The sequence below is a fragment of the Watersipora subatra genome, chromosome 1 (genome assembly GCF_963576615.1).
Source record: "Watersipora subatra chromosome 1, tzWatSuba1.1, whole genome shotgun sequence".
Lineage (NCBI taxonomy): Eukaryota > Metazoa > Bryozoa > Gymnolaemata > Cheilostomatida > Watersiporidae > Watersipora > Watersipora subatra.
This window is the reverse complement of record NC_088708.1, coordinates 69,818,039-69,843,697: the sequence shown is the minus strand read 5'-3', so window position 1 is coordinate 69,843,697 and position 25,659 is coordinate 69,818,039. Positions and strand designations below refer to the sequence as shown.

The window sequence follows — 25,659 nt, the reverse complement described above, 5'->3', positions numbered from 1 at the left end:
CTAATACATCAAGTGACTCTATAATAGCTAGGATTTAGATTGATGATTTGAATTATCATGAAATTTATAACTAAAATGATCTAAAGATATATAAATCATAACTACGGATAGGTAAATATTGAATAGTCGACATTCGTGAATGAAAGTTACCGTTTCTGTAGGATTAAATCCAAAACATTCCGCTGTGTAACGGTACCCAAGTTACAGAGAGTTCAGTAACACTGACATCATCTAGCAGCTTGCGACTGCTGGAAGTCGTCATAAAGTTGAGTTAGTTTTTTATTTAACGCTGAGGGAACTGATGCTGTTGACTAAAGCTGGTTGGGTAGCCAGACAGGCTGCCTGCAGTATTGCAGCTGAGACCACCATAGCTGCTGCCGGGATATCCCGCTGCCACTGCCGGCATTAAACTGCTGCCAGCATTCTGACAGCTATATGCAGAATAATTGTTCGTTTGGGCGGTTGGAATGATCGGCGACTGATTCCAGATGTTCTCTGTATTTGGTTTAGACATAGGTGGCTGGATTGCTCCTGAGTAAGATTGTTGAGAAAAGGCTGAGCTGAGGGCGAGATGGCTGAAAGACGCAGTCGGATACGCATTATGCTTGTAACTAGAAGTATTGTAGATGTTACCCAAATGTCCAGAGTAAGATCCAAAGCCACTCATCTGATTCGCTGTCTCATGGGCTCGAAATCTCTGCAGCTTAAACCTCTTGGCCCTGCGTAGAAACGAGCCATTTGAAAACATATCTCCACACGACGGATGCAGTGCCCAGTAGTTACCCTTTCCCGGTCTGCCTTGCGACCGAGGTATCTTTATGAAGCAGTCATTTAGGCTGAGATTGTGGCGAATCGAGTTTTGCCATCTTTGTTGGTTCTCCTTGAAATATGGAAACCTTTCCATGATGAAGCTGTAGACCTCATTGAGTGTCATCATTCCGGTTGAAGAGCTCTCTAGTGCCATCGTGATTAGCGCGATGTAGGAATAGGGAGGCTTGACATCGGCGAACCTCCGCTTATGCTGAGGGGAGGTCTTGCCTATGTGGTGATCTGACGAGCTAACTTCTCTCTCAGATGAGCTACTGCTGCCAGAAGCCTGCTGTTTATCCGCTGTTAAATGGTGATTCCAAATGTCGGATATATTATCTTTTTTTCCATGACTTGAAGTTTCCGGTGGACAGGTGCTACTAGCACCGCATACCGAGTGCATGTTGCTAAATGGTTTGCATAAGCAACTTCTGCATTCCTACCCCTTGCATGACCTATCAGAGAGTGCAGTGACTAACTGCAGCACCTCTAGCCGCATTTTGTTGTATTTCTATCCACTTTGTAAATGCTGTTTGCATTATGCATAATGGTGACTTCACGGATTGGATGGCATAGTGTATCTCATTGTTCTCTTTCTATATCTTTTATGAGCTTCTTCATGTCGTCTATAATTCCTCGTTTGGTATAAACGATTCTGGTGAAACTCCGCCCAGTGCACACACAAATCTTATCTTGCTATTTGAATACTAAAATTTAAAAATTTTAATTTATTCATTGTTAGCTAAAGTCAACGAAAAGTTTTATGATAAAGTACAGGCTTTTTTGTGACACTTATTTTTCTCTACCGATGTAAAGATGGCATTTTATTACTCTTTATATTTATTCCAATTGATAGGCAAATAACCTAATAATTCAGTTTATTAAAATATATTAAATAATTATAATATAATATTCATAATATTATTAATAATACTATATTTAATAAACTTTATTAAATAATATATATATCAATATATATTATTTATTAGAGCTTATTAAAATATGTGATACATTAATATGTAATACATGTTTATTTCAAGTGGTTCCATAATTATGATCACCACTGTAAAATTACCTTAATTAGCAGCTATAAAAGAATTGTAAATTTGATAAAAGCTTTGGATAATTGACTATTTTTATCAGAGTCTTCTATATATGTTATGCTACAGTTCACATATATTATATGTTTATATATATTACGTTTCAAACACAGGTAATCCTTCAAACGTGTAATATATGTAAAAAATATTTGATTTGCAGTCAACAAAATATTTTTAACTGAAATGTTCCATATGGATAACAAAAAAATGTTATGAAAGTTTCCTTATAAATGAAAATACTTTCTTGTTTTTCTACATGAGCTGTGCGCTTTTGGTGATGTTATAAATCTTTGGTTAACATGACAGTTCGTGAAAACTTGGATGCATGTAAAATAGAGTCAAGCATGATAGAATTGGTGAGTGAGGCTTCGGAGATATCTAGTGCAACCATCTTTTACTTTACCCCTGGCTGACTAGAAGGTAAGGTAAGAACTCAAGGAGCATATGATTTCAAATCAGACACAGCTGCTGCTGTTCTTGGTAGAAGAGCACAACTAGCCATTTGCTTTTGTTGTGTTGTTCAAAGACAATAACCAGACTACTTTCATCAGTAATATGCTTGCAGCGATCTTGAAAATCACCAAAACACTTAAAATCAGATATTACTTTACAAAATTTTTGTTTTAATCTAAAAAAAAGCGAATCAGCAGTTTAGGAGTATGCGGCAACAAAGGTTATGACAGAAGCCTTAGCTTCCACAATAATTTTTTGTGAGAAATTATTTATCTTTTAATGTTCAATAACATATTTACATACAAATTTACCTGGTAACAAGCTCTCAACAATCCGTGCATCTTGAAATGTATAGCATATTTCAAGTTGGCACAACTTTAGAGAAAATATTTTGTGAGAAATTACTGGATGTACTTTTACTCAGCTTTATAGAAAAACTAATCTCTGATTTCTCTACCAGTAAGATTATTATATCTGGTGGTACAATATAATATATTATTATATATTATATATAATAATATATTATATTAATATATATTTCAATATTATTATATTATTGAAATATTATGGCGTGTACTGGCATATCTGGTGAAACCCAATCTGACTAGCCAATACAAGATATGATCTATGAGCCTTTTGACGGATTGTGATATGTTAAATAACACAGATTTTGCATCATATTGGTTTTATTACGCCTGATGCCTACAGCCTTTTAGACATTTTCCAAGTTGTTGTTAAATGCCCCAATTTAATACAAATAATAAATTATGCTATCACATATTTATAAATCCTTGAGCACCTCCATTGCGCTATATACGCTTTGAGCACCTCCATCGCGCTATATACGCTTTGAGCACCTCCATCGCGCTATATACGCTTTGAGCACCTCCATCGCGCTATATACGCTTTGAGCACCTCCATCGCGCTGTATACGCTTTGAGCACCTCCATCGCGCTATATACGCTTTGAGCACCTCCATCGCGCTATATACGCTTTGAGCACCTCCATCGCGCTATATACGCTTTGAGCACCTCCATCGCGCTATATACGCTTTGAGCACCTCCATCGCGCTATATACGCTTTGACAGCTAAAAGTTATGTTGCTTCATTCTATGAACCAAATATTTATTTCTGAGATAAAAAAGTGAGTTGATATTAACTTTAGTTACACCGGTCACTGCCAAATTAGAACATGAGACAAAAACAAAATATATACATAATATTTATTCTTCCCTGTATATGTAAGGATGTTTTCTTCACATTCACACTAAATGATGTGACAAAGCGTTCTACTTCTTTAGAGTGTCAAGTAACTATGGAGTACTTTTATTTATTTGAGCAAACCATGTCTAGCAAGATCTTACCGTTGATAGTGCAAAATCTTTTTATTCCAGTTTTATTTAAAAATGTCACACACCCTCAAATTTGTATTTTAAGCCAATACACTTCTAATGTGGACTGATAACAGATCTCCATTAGGCAAGGGAGTTTAATTGCTCATTTGTTATGAGCTCGCTAAAATAATGTAAGAAATGACCTCCCAGTAATTACGACTACGAAATTTAATACAATTTATAATGCCACTGGTTTCTTAGTGTAAGAAATCTTTGCAGTGCTAAGAGATTTTCATTAGATAGAAGTTAATACTATCGTGATCAGAGATGTACGTTTGCACACACCGACTGACCAAATAATTAGCTCTTCTACTGGACCTGTCACAAGACAGAAGTCTGCACCAAGACGGGCCCGATGTGAGTGCTTATACCGTTACACGTTGTTGTTACAAACTGTCAAAAGCCTCTGGTTTCACCTAAATGAGACATTAGGCAAAGAAAAACACTGCAATGTCATATCCCTTTATCTCTCCTTTTCACAGCGCCACTGGTTGTTGGTGCTTGACCCCAACTGTAGCTCACCAGACCAGGAATAGGGTTAATCTCTGTGGTAATACTCTCCTATTTACCTCTCTAAACATGAACTTTACAACTATTTTCTGAAGGATTAAATTTTTCTGAGAAAAAATAGCTTGAACTGTATAAAATTAAAACAACCGACTTCCAACAAATAAAACTGAACAAACAAGAGAATGATACATGCATATTATTTTGAAACACTGCAAGAGGAAGAACAGACAGAGAAGCCTACTATCTTACTCTACTGGATAGCCATGCAAGCTATAGGGTTAAATAACCTCTCACCATGGCACCTCCTCTGAAAGCTTTCAAAAGCTTGCCAATTCTTGTTGCTGGTGTCAGTTTTGATTTTTATACTTGAATTTGTGACCAAGATTGACTGTGCACATTTGTGAAGCAATTAATAGCAAGCGGAGAGAATCATTATTAAGCCTTTTTGTGATGCAACTGTGTTAATTAAAAGAAATGAAGAGGAACATTGAGATTGGTCATTTGTTTATTAAAGCAATAACTGTGAAATAGTATTGTTACTCACTTTTTAAAACTACAGCTCATTATTTGATTGACATTTTAGAATCTTTAAAAAATTTGCATGTGGATTATTGTTTTATAATGATTGTTTGTTGTTTGTGTCAACTTGAAATATGCTGTACATTCCAAGACACACGGATTATTGTGAAGAGCTCGTTGCCGGCTGAATTTTTATCTATGTTATTAAATTGTAAATGTTGAAACAATGGCAGGACAACAAATTCTAGCAATTATAGTCGATCCTCGTGTGAACTTCTGTAGCACCATGTACATCCATTTAAATCCATTCAGGGACATCTATGAGACCTATTTACTTCTCAGTCAGCAAACTAGTCCAACCTATTAGCCACTTTAAAGTATAGTGATTTGAGTGCAACTTAGGAGGTTTTCAACATTTCGTGAGACTTTTCATTACACGCTGAATGGTGCTTCGTATGTCACCGTTATCTCAAATAAGGTCTAGTATTCCACAGAAGATCATAGGCCACAAGTTTGGCAGTACAGTAATGTCATACTGCTTAGCTATCCATAAACTACTAGAGGTTCACTAGCAACTGCCAGATACATCACCCTTTCTCTGCGAGTCATTATATTTCTGCTCATTTCATAAGAAATAGTTGGCTAAAGGCTTCCAGGATTGAATCACAGGGAAGAATAGAGATTTCAAGCTATTGCAGGGCCACTAAAATCTCCATGTCCATCAGCCATTCATAGAATAGTCTAGTTTATCAATTACAGATGTGATGTGTAAAAGAACGGAGCACGTAAGACGGTCAATGTTCTTGAACGAACATCAAACGCGTGTATAATAAAATACTCAATATATTACTGTTCATTTCCAGACTACAAGAATTCAAGCACAATTGGTTTCCAGCAATCGTTGTTGCCAGCTTGGCCTGGTTGATAAGTCACTCTGGAGGAAAGTAGATCAACAGATCCGATGCACACACCAACAGCTGGCACGCTGTCCGCAGTGCAACACCCACGCGCATTTGCAGGAGCAGCTGTTAGTGGCGCACCTAGCACTCAGCCTGACTCGGAATACGAGCTATAACGGCCTCGATCTATGCAAACGCATGACAGCAGAGCTCCTCCAGAGCCTAGGATAAGTCCCTCTTAATTCGTTTCTTAGGAGGTCCTGGAGGAGGGTTCTGGTGACTAGCAAGAGCTCGGAAGGCGTCGGCTATTAGATGTGAGTGACTCCTAGTCATGGTTCTCCAGCCCTCTGTATCCATAACCTCAGTTGCATGGCTGTAATAGTGGGCAGCATATAGTAAATATACAGTAGATATATGGTGGATATATAGTGGATATATGGTGGATATATATGGTGGATATATAGTGGATATATGGTTGATATATAGTGGATATATGGTGGATATATGGCGGATATATAGTGGATATATGGTGGATACATAGTGGATATATGAACAGTATCTATAGCAGTGGTTCTTAACCTTTTTCAGTGTATTTCCCACTTTGACAAACCACATTTCGAGATTTCCCCCTCTCTAACAGCCAAAGATTGTGGTATTTTTGCCACTCTCAGATTGCAGGAGGAGGCTTTTCAGATAGCAATTTGCTATACAGTCAAAATGAATCAATTATTAATTGAACTGTGATAGAAATCATATTTTATGGATAGTTTATCATGATATACTTTTTATTTATAAAAAATGAAGTTCAAGATAAACACAACAATAGAGTAATTTAAATATCCAATAATTTGCTTGACACATCACGAGGCTTGGTTTTCGTATTAATACAGTTTTACTCACAATAAAAGCATGTATCTGCACCATGTATGTGGTGAAAATACAGTACAACAGCTATATCCTTGAAATGCGCGTAATCAACATTCTCAATCTGAAGTTTGAGAATTTCCCACCTCAAATCCTCAAATTTCCCACTGGTGGGAAATTTCTCACTGGTTAAGAAACCCTGATCTATAGTGAGCAGTAATATAATAGGCGTGGCACAAGTATGAACTAAAACAAACCCTGAAGCAGCAACTCTATATACCGAGTTACACCAAAAGTAAACATGGATTTGCCACCTTTGGTGCGATTGCGCATTCAAGCACCGCCTACTACACACATATTTTTATGTAACACTCGATATGACAGTTCACAAAATTGACGACTTATGTTTTCAATATGTTTATATATGAGAAACTGTATTTTTAGTTTTTATATTCAAGTAAGGTTGTCAACGACCAAATTCAATAGATGTGGTAACAAATGTTGCTGACTTTCCAAATACTGTGACAGCGATGCAGTATTGCTTAATGGCTTATGATAACAAGGATACAGCGTACTAAAAGAGGCATTGCGAACCAATTACCTAACTATATGAACTTTTAACATATGATCTAAAATTAGATCAAACATTTGTTTTGTCATACAAAGTAACTTTCAAAATAGAACGTTCAAAGTTTTTTTAAACATCGTTGTATTTTTTCAAATCGGTAGCTACCCGTATGTACACAGTTCTCCTTCATATAGTTTAGTTCTAACATATTTGAATAATATTACACCATGCTTCATACAGAATGCTTCGGGAACCTTAAAATCAGTGACCATAAGAAGCTTAGTGTGAGTGGTGATAGTGGTAAGCAAACAATTAAAACAAAGATTAAATGTAAACAAAGATTAAATGTAAACAAAGATTAAATGTAAACAAAGATTAAATGTAAACAAAGATTAAATGTAAACAAAGATTAAATGTAAACAAAGATTAAATGTAAACAAAGATTAAATGTAAACAAAGATTAAATGTAAACAAAGATTAAATGTAAACAAAGATTAAATGTAAACAAAGATTAAATGTAAACAAAGATTAAATGTAAACAAAGATTAAATGTAAACAAAGATTAAATGTAAACAAAGATTAAATGTAAACAAAGATTAAATGTAAACAAAGATTAAATGTAAACAAAGATTAAATGTAAACAAAATCAAATGTATAAAAATATATGTACTGCCAAAGCTGCACATCTGTTGATCTGCTTTTTGACGATGAAAGGGAAGTGTCAATAAAAACCCCAGGTTATTAATTTATGTTTCTTACATATATTTCAATATTTGTTTTACCGAGTTTAATATATAATACATTAGTTTTAATGCTATATGCATCTGAAAGATTTATTAGAAAGTTTTTTACCTGTGAAACCAATTAAACAAAATACAATGTGATCTTCCGGGAATATTTGCTCCAACATATGATGGTTTTGACATAAGAAGTATCAAAATGAATTAACTCTATGTAGAAGCTGGAGTGTACTAGCTTCAGCATACTATAGGCATCAAACACAAACACGATCTTATGTCCTTACCATCTACACAAATCAATTTGCATTATGTAAAATTACTCTGTATTGAATTAATATTTGGTTGAGAAATCATTTTTGCCAATATGCAGACTGTTGCTGTCACAGCTCTTGTAAGCCTTGTTCACACCGAAAGTTGCTCACACAAAGTACTGCAGGAGAACTGTTGTAATGCATATGTGAAGATTAGTGTAGAATGGTGTATGATGGTGTATGATTGGTGTATGATGCAAATAAAAATGTTTCGCATTGGTGAACGTTTCCATCACAAGGTGATCCATGAAAGCGTCAGACGGTGTCTTAATAGTTATAGTTTTCGCTAAATTAGCATAAATATTAGAAGTTATATTTACAAGCGGTTACCAAAATTTTAACTATTTTATTTTTCCTACAATTTATTGTCTATTAACGCAATCAATTATACAAACAGCTTAAAAGCAGAACATGATCAGTACAGGGTAAACTTGATATTCACATAGATAAGGATATTCACATACTTATAAGGTTTTTTATCTTTAGATGTAATAGTTAAGGGAACAGTCAAAGGCTAAACAGTCGAGAGAAAACCTCACATGAGGTATGTAGACATAATTTGTGCACGACTCGAATGATCTCCAGTCATAACCAGATTTTATGGTTGATAGAGTTATGAGTTACATCATATTTAATAGACCTCAAATAGACTTCTGTGTCCTCGATATACCAATAAAGCCTCATTTGCAGTTTTATGTCAATTGCCCAGTCATGCCTCCTACACCTTCCAGCATACTACGGCGCTCCATAAATACTATTTAATAATCCAGCTAATTTTTTCAGGCTGAATTTTTAAAATCAAAATGTTATCCTTGACAGGTGGTTAAAATGCTACAATATTTATGGATATCATAATACAGAAATATAATATTTATCGTTTCAGTAATCATGCAGCCATATCACTCCCACCAATATTATTCGCCAGGGCAATGCATCTGCAGCATATACTGCTATTTATCCATTGTCTAGATATGGCTAATAATATCACAGAAATGCCTCAAAATGCACAATATTTTCTTACGAGAATTCATGCCAGCTCAATGAGATAAGAAAACAAGATGCGCGTGTATTCTAACAGCAGATAAAATATTGATGTAGGATTTTGGCTAAGCTCGACAATGGGCTTGGGAGAGAGTCGGGTAGAAGTGCGGATGAATGGCGAGTGAATGGCGAGTTGTGCCTGTTATGAAAACATCTGATAATTGAGAAAGAAGGGAAGAGAGAGAGGAGGTGATTAGGGAGAAGATGCGATAGAGAAAGAACAACAGAAACGGTTAACTGTCCTGCACACAATGTGCTGAATAGAAAGGGAATGAATGATGAATCTGTTAGCAAATGGTCAAAAGGATTCCAGGTAATTAAATGTTCCATTTGGCCATGAAATAGTAAAATAGTGAAATATACCCTTTAATGGTCTCCCAAAGGTGAAGACAGATCAAAGCATGCAGCTACGTACGCTGTTCAATTAGGCAGATATGTGGAACAGTTATGTCAATGTTTTTTAACGCATTGATCATAAACCATTGTACAGAGAGAGAGAGATTCTACTTCTGAATAAATAATACTACAGCTTGTTAAGTTGTAAATTAATTTAAATTAATTAACAATTAACTAAATTATGAAATTTCATGTAAATAAAATGAAAATGCAATTTAAGAAACCTTCAAATTATTTTAAAATACATGCTAATCTAAATATATCAATTGTTCCATCATTTGCAAAGTTTGACGAACTTCAGCGTTCGGTGAGAGACTGCAAGTTGTTACAATAATGAAAACCTTGATCCCTGTTATTGTAAGACCTGGCTATAGTCTATGAAGTTCTTCGCTAGCATTCTAAGGGTACAGATTGATACATAAGGGGTATGCATAGGGTAGGGGGGGGTATGTGTAGAGAGTTAATCCAAGGAGTATCCATGTGTAGAGGGTTTATATACGGTGTTCAGACTCCGATTAAACACACCAGGCAATTTCGGAAGAATTTCAGAAGTTCTTGTGATGATTGGGTAAATGAGTTGTAGATGCCATATGGAATGTATGTGTAGGTATGGAATGCATATAAACATTAATAAAAGTTGTGGCCACAAAGCTTTGTAAATATTTAATGTGTGTAGGCAATTCTAAGCATTCACTTGTCATATAATAGGCGTTCTCATTAACTGCTAAAAATGCTTTTACTGGACTCATCTATTGGTCATCTTCAATCAAAGGAGTAATTCATTATTAATCACTAATAGTCACAAAGGTCTTAACGATTGCTCACAGCATACCCTCCGTCCCGCCAATGGTAAATATTTTTTGCGCCTTGAGGGGTGGACAAAGAGGATGTGAAACTGCTTGTAAGGAAAATACCACATCCATGCCGAGCTGATTGAAATTTTTAGGCAATAAAACATTTTTTAAAATCACATAGAACCAATTAAAATTAGTACTTTGAAATTACAACAACGAAAGGATGGAAAGAGATAAAAATAAAAATGAATGCAGTATGTTGGTTACAGGCTATTGTGAGTGAAAACGATGGGGGGGGGGGGAATGCGGGCGGTTGAGTATGGCAAAAGAAAGAGAAATTGAGGCTAGATTTGAAGGTAAATGACAAAAGATAACATCATAGAGGACAGAGTAGGTGGTGAATTATGGAAGAAAAAGGAAGGAAAATAAATGTGGCTAATTGATAATGATAAGAAAATAGCGAAGAATAGTTGTGAAGCCTTACGGTAAAGAAAATGAGATAGAAGGCAGATGTTGGTATGCTACGGTTAACCAATGAGAAGACAGCACTAACCTGTTTACAAAATCAAGGGCGTGGGTCTTTAGTTGCTCAGCTGAGTGCAGATCTGCAAGGACTAGAATCTCACATACATTCTCTATCGACAGATTACCACAGAGTGCCTCTTCACACATCACCTTTAGTCGTTCGAGTGCGTACTGTAACAACAGGTTAAGTTATCACGACTAACGATAATGCTAAGGCATATAAAGAGAATGGCCTGTAAAAAATAAACTAAAACCGGTTTTCAAGGTCTGCGGTATGTTTCTCATGACCAGAAGATGTGAGTAAACAGTAACAGTACCTTAGAATGCAATACAATACCGGATTGGCTATAGAACAGAGTAATCATAACGACATCATTACGAGTTAATAATTTTTGTAACTGCCAATTTACTTCAAGTGAGCACATCGACCAATCTACAATGCCGATTTATTAATTAAAACACAAATGTATGTTCGTCGTTCTTATGTTTGTCATGCTAGGTTATTAGTGCATACTTATTCTGTACTCAATCTGTTCTGATTGATTGTCACTAATAAAATATTTGTTGCAATTTGAACAGGTTCAGATTGCAGCTCGGCTGATTTTTAAAACACTTTTGATTGGCCGAGAACAAAAGATTTTTGAAGTTTATCAACAGATCAAAGATTTGGTGAAATCTTCTGAATTATCGGTTCGTGTATAGACAAAACAACTTTAACAATTAAGGTAACTCTCATCAGTGATGAGACATGTTTCGAGCTAATGACAATCGCACATGACCAACTTAGTGAAATGAACTCATCGTGAATGGCTATAGCAACTGCAATATTTCTACCGATTAAAAATTGGAAAAAAATTAAGTAACTCCGCAGAAATAATTGACTAAACTAAAAAAATTGTAGTTCTTTTTTTAATATTTACTTTTACTATGAAATTTAGTATAAAACAGTGAAAATTTCGATGAATTTGATAATTAAGGTTGTACAGTGTTTAAAAACAGCTATGCTACCTGACCTATGGTGGTTATGGTATGATTAGTTCTGATACTAACTGTATGGATAACACTTGTGCAGCGAGAACTAATGCAGCAGTACTGTGTAACAGTGCACCCCAGTTATGGTGTCCCCGGTTTCGTCAGTGTTTTTTCATCCCTTCACTACGGCATTATTTTCACCGTACACCATCAACAAAAATATCTCTCGACATCCAAATTTGGCAGTCTGTATGGTAAATAAATTGAGGTTTAGTTTAGTACAATACATACTGAACATTAGCTTTAAATGTGTGTTTAGTAAGTTAAAATCATTTAAGCTAAATTAAAAGTTTATGTTGTACGTCTGTCTCGAAGGTAAGAGCTCCATACGGTACACACTGTACACAGTAATTTTACATTTGTTCCTTTCATAAAAACACGAAAGTTACTGTAGGTAACTATAGTTACATGTACCAAGGTTAATATATATTGTTCTGTTACTAATTTTCAACATGTACAGTACGTACATGTATATAAAATTTTGATGTTTCTACCAAGGGGTGTTTGCATTAGATAATTACTCTGGGTTTCTATATCCTATATATGAAATTTTGCCAACACCAGAACGAATCAATGTCGTATGGCAGGGGTCCACTGTCCATGTAAATATTTTTCTCCTGTGTATCGTTTATTCGGTCCAGGACAAGGTATTTAATGTTTTAAACCAGATCCAGTAGCAAAGCAGCTACTAGAACTACTACTACTAGAACTACTACTACTAGAACTACTACTACTACTACTAGAACTACTAGAGAACTTACTAGAACTACTTCTACTTCAAAACAATCTCATGTGTGTCTTTAACCCTAATCCTCGTAGTACCAAAATCATGAAGAAACAAGAGGATTCATTCTACCCACTCATATTGCTAATTGTAGTCATCTTGTACAAGTTTTACAGTTATTTCATACGCAAACTTTAAGATTTTTTTAAACTGTAAAATAATGAATGAAGTGACAAAGAAAAGATTCTTTTTTGAACATTATTCAAAATTATAGCGCAAATCAAAAAGCTAAAGATCTTTGAAAAACCGAGATTAATCTCGGTTCCAATATTAAAAGAAATCTGGAGATAATAAAGAATAATTTAACAGTTGGTTGTACTATTTCCTTTCGATTGTTACAAGATTATAATTGCGTAATTACGAGATTGCATAATTACGAGGCTAACTTCTGTAGCTAACTTATTACTTGTCTCTGTTGAGTCGTGAAAAGTGTAAAAGGAGTCCCTACATAATTTGTAGACAAAATGAAGCTTTCGAGCATTATGAAAAGGAGAAAGATAAATTTTTTTGCAGCCTTGAGTTTTTGCTACAAAATGCTAGGGCAAAAGTGTGCTAATAATAGAAAGGGAGCAATTCTGTCTTAGGAGTAGTGAAGGCAGTATGATGCATAGCACCCATTAGTGCCATCAGGAGGGACTGACTTTATGGTATAATCTAAAAAGAAATTTGATTGCTGCTAACAGAAAGCTCACGAAATTATTGCTAAAATAGTGAAAAACATAAAAAAGCAATTTGAATGAGTAGTTTTAATGAATTAGATGGAAAAGGAGAGCTAGAGACAGTAAAGCATGTGTTAGATAGTAGCTAGCTAGTAGTATCTAACACATGCTTTACTGTCTCTAGTTAGCTACTGTACTAGCTAGTAGCTAAGACATGCTAGTAGCTGGCTAGTAGCTATTAGCTAGTTAGCTAGTTAGCTAATAGAATAGCTAGCTAGTTGCTAACTACTAGCTAGTACAGTAGCTAACTACTAGCTTTCACTCAACATATCTTACAATATGTGACAAATGCTTCTGTACAACATAACGGAAGTATCGCGCAGCTAAATAAGCCATTCTTAGCTCCTGCGAATGGCTATGTGGCGCCATGTGAAAACTTGTAAAACACATTTTGACTGCTCAGTTAAGCAATCAAGGAAGCAGAATATGTGTCAGTATGAAGTCAGTCAGTGTCAAGTTGGTGATGGCTACATGGAAGACACGAGAACTGACCAACATACAATAATATGTCTGACTGCGTGAGATTCTAGTGACACAATGCATGTTGATATAAACCGCTGCGAGCATAGGGTTGCCAGTATCAACTAATGTCTGCTGGGAACAAAGGCTTGTCACTAGCGCTGCTAACACCTGTCACCAAGTCCAATCACCAATCACACGGGAGGTCAATTACAGTATCAGATTATTACTAGATGCTAATCGGTCCAGAACACCTTCCAGCACGGAGACTGGAAAGAGTAAATAACAGCAATAGGGAAAATATGATAGTCTCACTTTGTCTGCGGCTGAAAGCAACTCCGCCACCATTTTTTCGAGATTAGAAGCTTTTCCTGTGTATATGAACTGAAGCATCTCCTTCATTACCTCCTCCTCTACGTCGTAGACGGCCACTCGATTCTGAGCAACATAATAGCCATGAATTTAATTCCCGAATCTGGCAAGGAGTTTCGTAATACCACAAGAATGAGCTAAAGAGAAATTAAACCTTAGAAATAATTCTTGTAAAGCAGCTGTTTAAAAGGTCATGAGGGAGTTGCATTCCACTTCCATGAACAAGGAAAGATAATTTCCTAGCACAACCATACCTGTTTACTTTCTTCCATATCATGTTCAAACATCGCATGGAACACCGGGGAACGTGCTGCAAACAAATACCAGTAGTATGGAGCATTCTTGTAAGTGATAGAGTGAGGGCTGCTGCTATCGAAAGGCTTTCCAGCGATCCATGACTAGATCTAATCTCAAATGTATATCTTATAGCTACTTCCTGTCACAGATGAAGTGTTTGCATTCACACAAGCATAGCTGATGGAAGTTAATGCTCAAGGATATTTTTAACTCTTTCGAGTCAATACCAGGCATGGACATACCTGATAAAATTGACTTGTGAACTTTAAACTCCTTGCTGCCAACAGCCAACGTTACATCTGAACAATTAGACGAGTCTAGAAGCTGTGACAAGTCTTCGCTCAATCTAGATGGTGGTACTTTGACTGGTAGACTGTTTGATTGACCAGATATATTGACTGTCTCTCCGACCACACTTACCTACAGACGACATGACATTTCAGAACTATATTTTAGCTCTCTGATCATACATCAGCCTGTTCTTCCTTCCACGCATGACACACTTTCATCTAAGGGCACCAGACCAGGTGTCTATCCCTAGGTAAAAATGACTATGGAATGGACAACATTTTAATTCTCTCTAAGATATTATTTATAATAGTTTATATTATTATATATTATATTTATTATTTATAATAGTTTTAAACATGCTTTAACAGTTGCGCAGTCTGACCAACAGTTTGACAAACAGCAATTGTTATCGTTATAGCTGCGCAGTTGACCCCTTACTTGGTTAACTGACAAACTATATGTTATTACTAGACTAGTTTTTATGTCTGAGGCTTATATAAAACCTGATTTAAGGTAACCTAATATTGTCACAAAACTATCTAAATAATAACAGATAAGTTTCTCTTCGAATTATTTTTTCATATATCTGGTGTTACAGAATAGCAGTCTATCTTGGGTCACTGTTAATAACGTCCCGCTGCTTATGATGTGCTGATGCCTATTGCTGACTATCATTACAAATCCTATTATATCATTTTTGAGGTAGGTCAAACAACGTCAGCAACATATATTAGAAATTGCATTTTAATTTTGATTTAGTCAAAACTTGCTTTAATATAGCAACTACTTATCCAAAAGCTACCACTTTTAGATGACCTAAAAATAAGAAAAATTACCCAGTTTTTGCTATGGACACAAATTCCTGTGCAGACGGCTGCGACAACACAGTGGGCAGGATCTAAATGTACTATTGCGTTAAGGCGAAACCAAAATGGACAAATCGAAGTACGATCATGACACAACTCATGTGTAACACTACCTTTAAGGAGACATGTTCAGTAAAATGACATAGTAAGTTCAGTAAAATCACGAACAGCTAGTCGGGTGCTGGAAATAACAAGTTTCACTAGGTAGAGTATTAAACATCATTTACATATTCCCATATTATACCACATATGATTTGTTCAAGTCGTAGGGATATAATCAATCTACCCACAAAAAATAGTGGCACATGCTTGACAGGTTTAAAATTTACAGGAATATCTAGTATTTGTGTTGCCTCGGTACAAAAAATAAGATTAATATAATTATTTAGAATTGACAGCATGGGTATTAAGACTCAAGGATAAGAATGTAGGTTTCCACTTGACCTTGACACCGAGACTGCCCTACTTACTAGGATCATGTACTTTCATGGTCTAGTCCCAATATAGCAACAGTTGACACCGGCATTTTAATTGCAATTGCCGCTAACCACTAGGGCATTGGTATACTGGCATCACATACATATTATCGACAGCGCAAGCATATCACCTCCAGCACAACACTTGTCAACGACCTCACATACATCATGCCATTGGCTGCATTCAGTCATGTCTACGACAGCTCATACTTATCACCGGTACCACAAACATGTGCTAGCAGGTATTCAATGGTAACCCTCGGCTTTGTGTAACCAGAAAGGCATGTGATGCTAAGCTTCTTTTTGTTCCATTCCAAAATCATAAGTAAAATACCCTGCAGAGTAATTCTCTCCCAGATTCCAAGAGAAAACGGTTCTTCATTTACCGACTAGGCTACGCGCCTAAACACAGAATACGCTGTTTTCACTTGAATCACGTTGAAGCAGCCATTCGAATACAGGCCTGATGGGAACCACACATTGTAATTATTATTCTCCCAATAGCTTAGTAGTAGGTGTTGCTACTAACAACTAAACATACTGTGATATGCCTCCATAGACTCCTGAACAAGCACACTTATAATTGAGGGCCAGGCAAAGCCTTAGTTAATTATTCTACAGAAAATATTTACTTTGGAGGATCTTTTGACACCTTGTAGGAAGTAGAAACAATCTACGTAATTACACAACTTTATCTCTAATGAGTGCCAAAAAGTATGGAAAAACCCACATATTGCTGCCAATGCTGACTTCTCAGTGAAAGTACATGTACACAGTATGGCGTAGACCAGATTAGTAAAATGACGTGACATGGATTTACGCAGTAAAAACTTCGAGGCATCGATGCAGACCATTCCTCAAATATAACACTGCTCAATAGTTATAAAAGAGAGGAAAAACGAAAACCATTTTGTTAGACCGATAATCAATATGCCCGCACACTCTCTATAACTTTAGCCAAACACAAATAGAAAAAGGTGAAGCAGTTTAGGAAAACAAGGCCTACAATATATGCCAGCTCGCTGAGCGGCATCAGACGGGGTAACCAGTCCAACGACTTGTTGTCTATACAAATTGTATCAACATCCTAATGATATTGCGAACAAGAATGCAAACATCTGAAAGGAAATCAGGAGCCATGGAATAATTTTTATATTAACACGAATGTTGTATAAATCGACTACGTATGTAACATCTTAAGAGAGAGATGATTATGTCTGAAGGTTTTACGTTCTGCTATGAGAATCAATCATATGATCACATATTATGAGTCGAGTTGCAGATATTACGATCTCACTGTTTTCATCATAACGCTGTTAACTTTTATATTAAAACTTCAGTTTTTGCCAAAAATTGACTTTTAAAGGATTCGTTCAAACTTTATGAAGAGAATCCACTGTATCAGCAAGATTTTACATCCCGAAAATAAGTTGGGTAAAACATCCAGTCAGGATTATATGATGTATAGCATCATAAAATGTTTGTAAGAAACGATGCATGTCCTACAATAGACTTAGCGCACTCCACATGAAGTGTTCACACAAAAGGACAATGCTCCAAAAAATGAGAGCTTTCAGTAGCGAAGAAATACAGCTAATGGCAAGATGCAGTCTTTGTATCAAACATTTCTACACGTATTTAAAATTTGATAAACAACACTCAACTGATAATACCATTTGCACTTTGCATTTGGTGAAATAATTTTTAACCAATTTTATTAAGTATAATGTTAGCAAATACACTTTTAAAGTGCATATTTTGGTTTTAGCATAAAACTTGAGAGAATAACATAGATCAAGGTCACTTATTGTTGTTTTATAGAAGACTTGAGACATGCACACTAGCAGATCTCTGCCTGAGAAACTAATTCTTACGTAAAGCAAGCTGCTCTTGAATTCCTACCATAAACTTAAATGCAGGTTGATATTGCATCAACTTCATCTTATTGCAATAAACAAGCTTCATCGTATATACTCTTTATTTAGACAATTGAAAGTGTATTCCTTTAATAATGATTACAGACATAAATGAACAAACAAAATTGCCTTGTAACCATAGAAACATAAATACACACCCCTTTTCTTTTTCATTTAAGCCGAGGAAGTTTCCGATGTGGGCTAAAAACGAGAGATTAAATTTTTCTCTCATATGATACTCTCGGTAGCACAAGCTAAGTGTGCCCTTGAGTGGTCTATGTAAAATTGTCTATAATTGTCACAGTGGTTTCTCTTTAGTGTTAACAATGGAACAATTCTTATTAGAGACAAGCTCGTAAAATATGTAATGTATCGCTGACAATTAAAATGAAAGATTGAGCTAACGAATGATCCTGCTGGATACATCATTTGATATAATTATTTTAAAAACAAGGTGAGACCTTTTACATTAATGATGACATTTACGCAATGCCGATCTTAGTTGAATACGTCACAACCCTAATTTGTTAGCTGACTGGCCCTCAACCGACTAGCTCTTTACACTGAGAGAACGAGCTTAACATTTTGGAACTCTGTAAGTTGTTCAGTATCCACAAAATTTAATGAGCTTATTTACAACTATACAGTGTGCTGTTGTAATCTCTAGGTACCTGTTGAAGTATACAGAAAGTACACAGAAAGCATTTGCATTGTTTTATGCATGAAATAACACTGTGAACTGTGCAGTAATTGGTTCCAGAAGCAACTTTATCACTTCATTCTGGTCAATTCTTGGAAGGTGAATTCTTGGAAAGTCAGTGCTTGGAGCACGACACTTGAATAAATTTGAGTCATTTTAAAAAATGGGCGTGTCCCTACAAAACGCCAAAAACGGCTGAATACTAAAAATACTAGAAAGTAAACAGACTTTTACTAATAACTGGTTGCCAATGTTAGGTTGCTCATAAGATACTAGGCGCGATGACTATATCAAGTTGTGAAAAGATAATTAAAATTTTGGGAATAATTTATAAAAGTAAATTTTCATGTGAAGTTGTTTCGCAGTTACTTGATGAGTTCTGAAGGTGCGGAATACTTCTGCAATGCCATGTTCTTATTCAATTCTGTCTTGTTCAAGACGATGCAATGTATTTGTTGATAGCACGTTGTTACCTGCAAGCTAAAGAGTTTGCCACATCAACGACAAAAAGCGAAGCCTAAAACTACAGTTAGCCGAGTACCTCACAGAAGATTGTCAGCTTGTCATCTGGCAGCAAGCCATTTACTTCATCCAATAAAAAGTCTCTTCTAATAAATTTCTTAAATCCCCAGTCTTTGCCGGTCACAAATCTGTAAGCTCTTTGAGACTCTGCAACAGTGATAAAATGACAAATCACTATGACATACGCACATGCACCCAACACACAAAAACTACCTACAACTATATATGAATAATGATTCCTTGACAAATGAAGTGAGAAACAGGAGTTGTGTGCTCATGTAAGCCTCGAAAGCTTCCAGAGTGTTAAGAGCTAAACTGAAGCAACTGAAGTTTGAGAGGAGCGGACGCATGGGTTCAAACCACACCAAAATAACTAACATCCAGATATTCCTGTTCTGCGGCCACACATTGCCATCTGAATCATGATGGTAAGCTCCATTTGTGAAAATGCAGAAAACGGTGTTTTGTGATAGTAAGTTGTCCAAGCAAATGCAAACTTGGGTTACACGGCCGAATCAAACCGGGCATGATTCATTCCGGCAGCTATTCAGTTGCAGGCTTTAGGCTTTTGCTCTCTATGATTACTTCTCTCATTGGAAGCTGGGGCTCAAATGCCCCATAACTAGGAATTCATAGGGTGAACAGCTCTCACCGTTGAAAATCGTAATAAGATTCAAAAAACTGTTATCAGAATGTTTATACTAATACTACTTATACAGCTGTTGTAAACACGAGTATAACAAGTTAATCACGAGTATAACAAGTTAATCACGAGTATAACAAGTTAATATTGAGTATAACAAGTTAATCACGAGTATAACAAGTTAATCACGAGTATAACAAGTTAATCACGAGTATAACAAGTTAATCACGAGTATAACAAGTTAATCTTGAGTATAACAAGTTAATCACGAGTATAACAAGTTAATCACGAGTATAACAAGTTAATCACGAGTATAACAAGTTAATCTTGAGTATAACAAGTTAATCATGAGTATAACAAGTTAATCACAAGTATAACAAGTTAATCTTGAGTATAACAAGTTAATCACGAGTATAACAAGTTAATCATGAGTATAACAAGTTAATCACGAGTATAACAAGTTAATCACGAGTATAACAAGTTAATATTGAGTATAACAAGTTTATCACGAGTATAACAAGTTAATCACGAGTATAACAAGTTAATATTGAGTATAACAAGTTAATCACGAGTATAACAAGTTAATCATGAGTATAACAAGTTAATCATGAGTATAAAAAACAAGAACTCCTCCCAGACATTAAAGCCTGAATAAAATACAATCGCAATACTGATGATTATATCTATCCGCCGCATAGCAAGCCACCAATGCCTGCTGTGATGGCAACAAGCACAAGCAGTTCAGTGCCCTTCCAGTATTCATGAGTCTGAGGGCATAAAGCAACGGTAGCCGTAGGGAGAGTTTGACTGAACTCATCTGTTTAATTCACTTTGAGGTATGTACTATCTACTCATGAAGACCAATAAGAAAACTAGTTGAAAGCGCATTCATGTAGGCTCAATTCCTCTTTCAACTTCACGGTAATAAAATCCCAAGAGCTAGGATGGGAAATGTGAGACAGTAAATGACAAGTGAAGCTTTAACAGAGAGCCAGCTGTTCAGTAATATGTAATATAATAATATGTGGTACATGTTTCTCACGAGAGTGACATTCCTTGACAACCTTGAGTATCGCCAACAGAAAATGAAGAGAATGTGAGTTAGTTTAGGAGTCTCTGAGATAGCTCTTTATTTACGTAACTATACAATAAGTCCATGCTGTACTATGATACTATAATGCTGTACTATGAGTCATGCCTCTACTCGTGACTAGTCACTACTCATGACTAGTCACGAGTACAAGTTGTGAGTGACTAGTCAGTACTCACTAGTCACTTACATGTCATTAGTGACTAGTCACTCACTAGCCATGAGTCAGTACTCACAGCTAGTCAATACTCACAGCTAGTCAGTCACAGCTAGTCACCCACAACTTTCCAGTACTCATAGCTAGTCACTTGTGGCTAGTCAGTACTCACAACTACCCAGTGTGGACTACTTGCCAGGGTATGACATGAACCATTAAAATCTAATGATGATATTGAAAAAGCAATTGAAATAACATCAGTGAAAAAATACAACACCATGTAACCCACAGGCTTGTTCGCCTCATGCAACTTGTCAATCATAACTTCCAAGAGAAAATGGCAAAACACTTGCATGTAGAATGCGATGACGACTGCCAGACATCAGCTATGAAGTGTCTGATTTATTAATTGGTGAGACCATTATAAATTTAGCCTGTGTGTAACTTTTTATCTGCTGCAAAACTCTTCCTCGAATTTATGTCTGTGAAATATACCTTAAAAACCTCTAATTGAATGCCACCTCTAATTGAATGCCACCTCTATTTGAACGCCGCCTCTATTTGAATGCCACCTTTATTTGACCGCCGCTACGAGAGAAGGGTTGAATAATAGAGCGCTACCCTCTATTCGAACGGCACCTCCATTTAACCCCCACTTTGACTATCTTTGATCTTTATGAACCCATAATATCACGTGATCAGTAGAAAAGTGTCCACAAAATCGTATTAATAATGAATCGTTTACATTAATAACAATTAATTCTCTCATTGTCCAACTCCAAAGCTTTTCACTTTTTTTTCGTTAAAACTTTGAAAACAACACCATAGAAAGAATTAATAATGGTCTCAGGCTAATAGTAGTTCCTTATTAAACGCGGTCTTTCCACTTCGAAGTACATGTAACTATATAAAAACGGTTTGAATTTACGTTGGTAGATAAACTTTGAAAGCAACACCATAGAAATAATTAATATCTGTCTCAGGCTAATAGAAATTCCTTGTTTAACGCGGTCTTTCTACTTCGAATTGGCCTACATATATAAAAACGGTTTAAATTTACGATGGTAAATGAACTTTCAAAGCAACACCATAAAAATAATTAATATCTGTCTCAGACTAATAGTAGTTCCTTGTTTAACGAGGTCTTTCTACTTCGAAGTGGCCTACATATATCAAAAACCGTTTAAATTTACGATAGTAGATGAACTTTCAAAACAACACCATAGAAATAATTAATATTTGTCTCCGGCTAATAGTAGTTCCTTGTTTGACGCGGCGTTCCTTGGTTTTCTACTTCGAAGTAGCCTACATATATAAAAATCGGTTTAAATTTACGATGGTAGATGAACTTTCAAAGCAAACCAGAGAAATAATTAATATCTGTCTCAGGCTAATACAATGACGGATTTACTGTAGTGCATATGGTGCAAACGCACCACCAAAAATATAGCAGAAAAAAAAGATTAAAAATCCATCAAGAATTGAGTGAATTACATTTCACTTCACTGAGAAATTGCTTTGGGAGAAAATGAACAAAAAAGGCCTAGTAGGCTCGTTATAACGATCAAGTTTTAATAACCTTGACCTGAATTTGTTTAGCTTATAAACAAATGAGGGTGGTCCCAATAGACATCTCCAATGGAGCCTCAACTCTTTTAAAAGAAGTACTACAAGCAATTTGAAAAGCATAATGTCTCAGAAGAAAGACCAAAAACCAACTTTGGATAATTTCTTTCAACAACACAACAATTCTAAAAAGTATGCCCTACTATGTCTGTTTTATAAGAGCACCGTTGTGTAGCTAATGCTACAAAACATGTTTTATTTTTTCATTTATAATTATATTACACAAATTTTGCACCACACACTTTTTTCCTAGATTCGCCCCTGTAATAGTAATTCCTTGTTTAACGTGGTCTTTCTACTTCGAAGTAGCCTACATATATAAAAAACGGTTTAAATTTACGATGGTAGGTGAACTTTCAAAGCCACACTATAGAAATAATTAATATCTGTCTCAGGCTAATAGTAGTTCCTTGTTTAACACAGTCCTTATACTTTGAAGAGCATGCATATAAAAACGGTTTTCAAGTTTTGGAGCAAAGGTTCCGTTTAGCGAGCAAACTTTTACGCGTTGCATTTGGGCTAAATGCAGCGTGTAAAAGTTTTGCTCTGCCAAAAAAAATGTTTAGACCCTAATATCCACTAGTTCAGCAGTGCAGAAGAAGAGTTAAGGCCATGTGTGCCAGGTGTTGGACAACTAGAAGATGTTCGTTCCATCGAAAGCAACAATCAGAACGCGGCTATCCGAGCAAACGATGGAAATATTTTTGTTTTAAAAACATTAATCTTTGTTTCTGCATGTAATATAAGTATGGTTCGTTTATGTCATTTGTTCATGAATATATATTTGTATCATTTGATAGATTATCACTTATAACTTATAAATATGCAGATTTATAGCATGTTATTTAATAGCATCCTTGCGGCTATCTTAACGCAGCTTACAATGAATCGATGCTCATAAATCCACTTCTATTGCACATATAAAGCTAGTTTTGGCTGCAAACTGTAGCAAACATATCAATGAGTGCGATGAACCTTTAAGCAACAATGTTAAATATAGATATAAAATAGAAATGTCTTCAAATTTAGAAGCAAATAAAAATTCCAACAAATTGCAAAGAAGAACACAGGCTATAATATAATTTACGCAGGTCAATTGCAAGCAATAGATATCATCAACTGGTAGAGATATTTCTCGGTTTTTCGATGCATATTTATTAAGAGATCTTTGACAAGTTGGAGGTAAGTTAGCAGATTTATTGCATCCAAAAGGTTTAATATCGCTCTACAGGAAAAAGAGCAAAATATAGTTGACATTCACGTCGCCCGTAATAGAGCTAATTTATTTTCGCCAACTTCTGACGAACAATTTGAAAAATACACCGACAGCCTCTATTTGAACGCCACCTCCAATCGACCACCACTATAATAGAGGAAGGGTTGAAAAATAGAGCATCAGGGTGTTCAATTAGAGGTTTTACGTTATTTTTAAATTAGCACAAATGCTTTAATATACCTGTTCTTGCATCATCAGAAGGCATATAGACTGGCAGCCATGTACTCAACATTAGTAGTCCAAGTACAATATGACAATGTTATTAGTTGACCTATTTATAAAGAGACCAGTTAGTTTTGTGAGGGAAATTGAAGAGAGCTGCTGTCTTTACCAACAATACCATAATTCCATTTTTTGCAAATACTTCAAACAAACTACATATCACAAAGAACTATTGTCGTGTTGATATGAAGAAGTGACTTCGGGAGATTTTATTCATGAAATTGATGAACTAGACTATTGCAGGTATTTCAATTTGTTTATTTGTGGTCTATTGTCGTGAGACATAACTTTGCTACACAGCTACATGACAATAAAAAATGCTATTTTTATACAACAAACAAAATTAATATCTTCAGCCACATGGACAGGCCATGATTGATTTTACTGATATGTGGAGTTTTCACATGGTATAGAGTTGGCAACTGTGTTTATACTACCTATAATTGCCATTTTACTGTCATTGATTTCCATTAACTTGGGATTGTGAGTTCATATTTTTACAAACCTACCAGTGCCAGTTCCCATATTTTTATTTGTCATTTATTTTTGACCCTTTGCTTTGGACATATCTAACACAGCGACCTCTCACTGCCTTGGACACCCATGAGTGGTAGACTTCTGTAATCGTGATGTCCTACAGACTTCCCTCAAACCAACATATTTTTTTAATCAAGATGTTAGCATCCTGCTTTCTACACTTCTTCAAGCTCTCAATGAACTGCTCCTGCGCTAGTACTTCTACTACAATCATGTGCATTTCACAAACTTGTCTCGAGGGATGCCATGCTAAACTATACTGTCTTTTCCGATTCACTCACTACCGCTGCTCGTACCTCCAGATCTAAGCGGTGTCTCCTCACCCAGATCCGTTAAGATTAACTTACCGATCCCTTTTCCCTTCTCCTGACCCATGCGTGGAGAGTCTAGTTCCAACATTTTTCATTATATCCAACATCGCAACCACCATGTTGCGATGTTGTCATTACAAGATTGAAAGCGCAAAATAAAACAAATCTCATTGAAGAAATCCTTCCTTAACCAAAGCGATGATTAGAACCAAGTACTAAAAAAAATTTGTAATGAAAGTGTTCCACTTTGTAAACGAAAATCAATTTCAAAACTAGAAAAATTTATTTCATTTAAAGCAATCTTGCCTACTTCCAGACGTTTCTACGCAAATGCTTTTAGATGTATATGATGTCGCTCAATGCATATTATGTGGTTACCGCAATAGATTAATCGGTTTTAATAAAAATTTTCAACAGTTTATGCTAACCAGGCAAGCTCTCC

At 35.7% G+C, this 25,659-nt stretch overlaps 2 protein-coding genes across 5 annotated transcripts in view; both read right to left on the bottom strand.

Moving 5' to 3' along the window:
• Window positions 1-283: 283 nt before the first annotated feature.
• LOC137390906 (forkhead box protein B2-like) lies at window positions 284-1,210 on the bottom strand. Its single transcript, XM_068077225.1, has one exon. It carries the CDS (start codon window positions 1,208-1,210, stop codon window positions 284-286), a length of 927 nt encoding a protein of 308 aa, XP_067933326.1.
• Window positions 1,211-5,376: 4,166 nt separating this feature from the next.
• Window positions 5,377-25,659, bottom strand: part of LOC137385318 (speckle-type POZ protein B-like) — a 40,272-nt gene continuing 19,989 nt past the window's right edge. For all 4 annotated transcript variants that reach the window (XM_068071779.1, XM_068071771.1, XM_068071785.1 and 1 more), the window contains 6 exons: window positions 19,375-19,502; window positions 14,827-15,004; window positions 14,542-14,597; window positions 14,231-14,353; window positions 10,950-11,092; window positions 5,377-6,055 (listed from right to left, as the gene is read on the bottom strand). In XM_068071779.1, the coding sequence (XP_067927880.1) occupies window positions 5,905-6,055; window positions 10,950-11,092; window positions 14,231-14,353; window positions 14,542-14,597; window positions 14,827-15,004; window positions 19,375-19,502 (779 nt within the window). In that variant the 3' untranslated portion in view covers window positions 5,377-5,904. The remainder of the gene's footprint in view (window positions 6,056-10,949; window positions 11,093-14,230; window positions 14,354-14,541; window positions 14,598-14,826; window positions 15,005-19,374; window positions 19,503-25,659) is intronic.

Coding starts and splice junctions, on each gene's coding strand:
- LOC137390906 (XM_068077225.1), bottom strand. CDS start 1,210: ATGCACTCGGTATGCGGTGCTAGTAGCACCTGTCCACCGGAAACTTCA.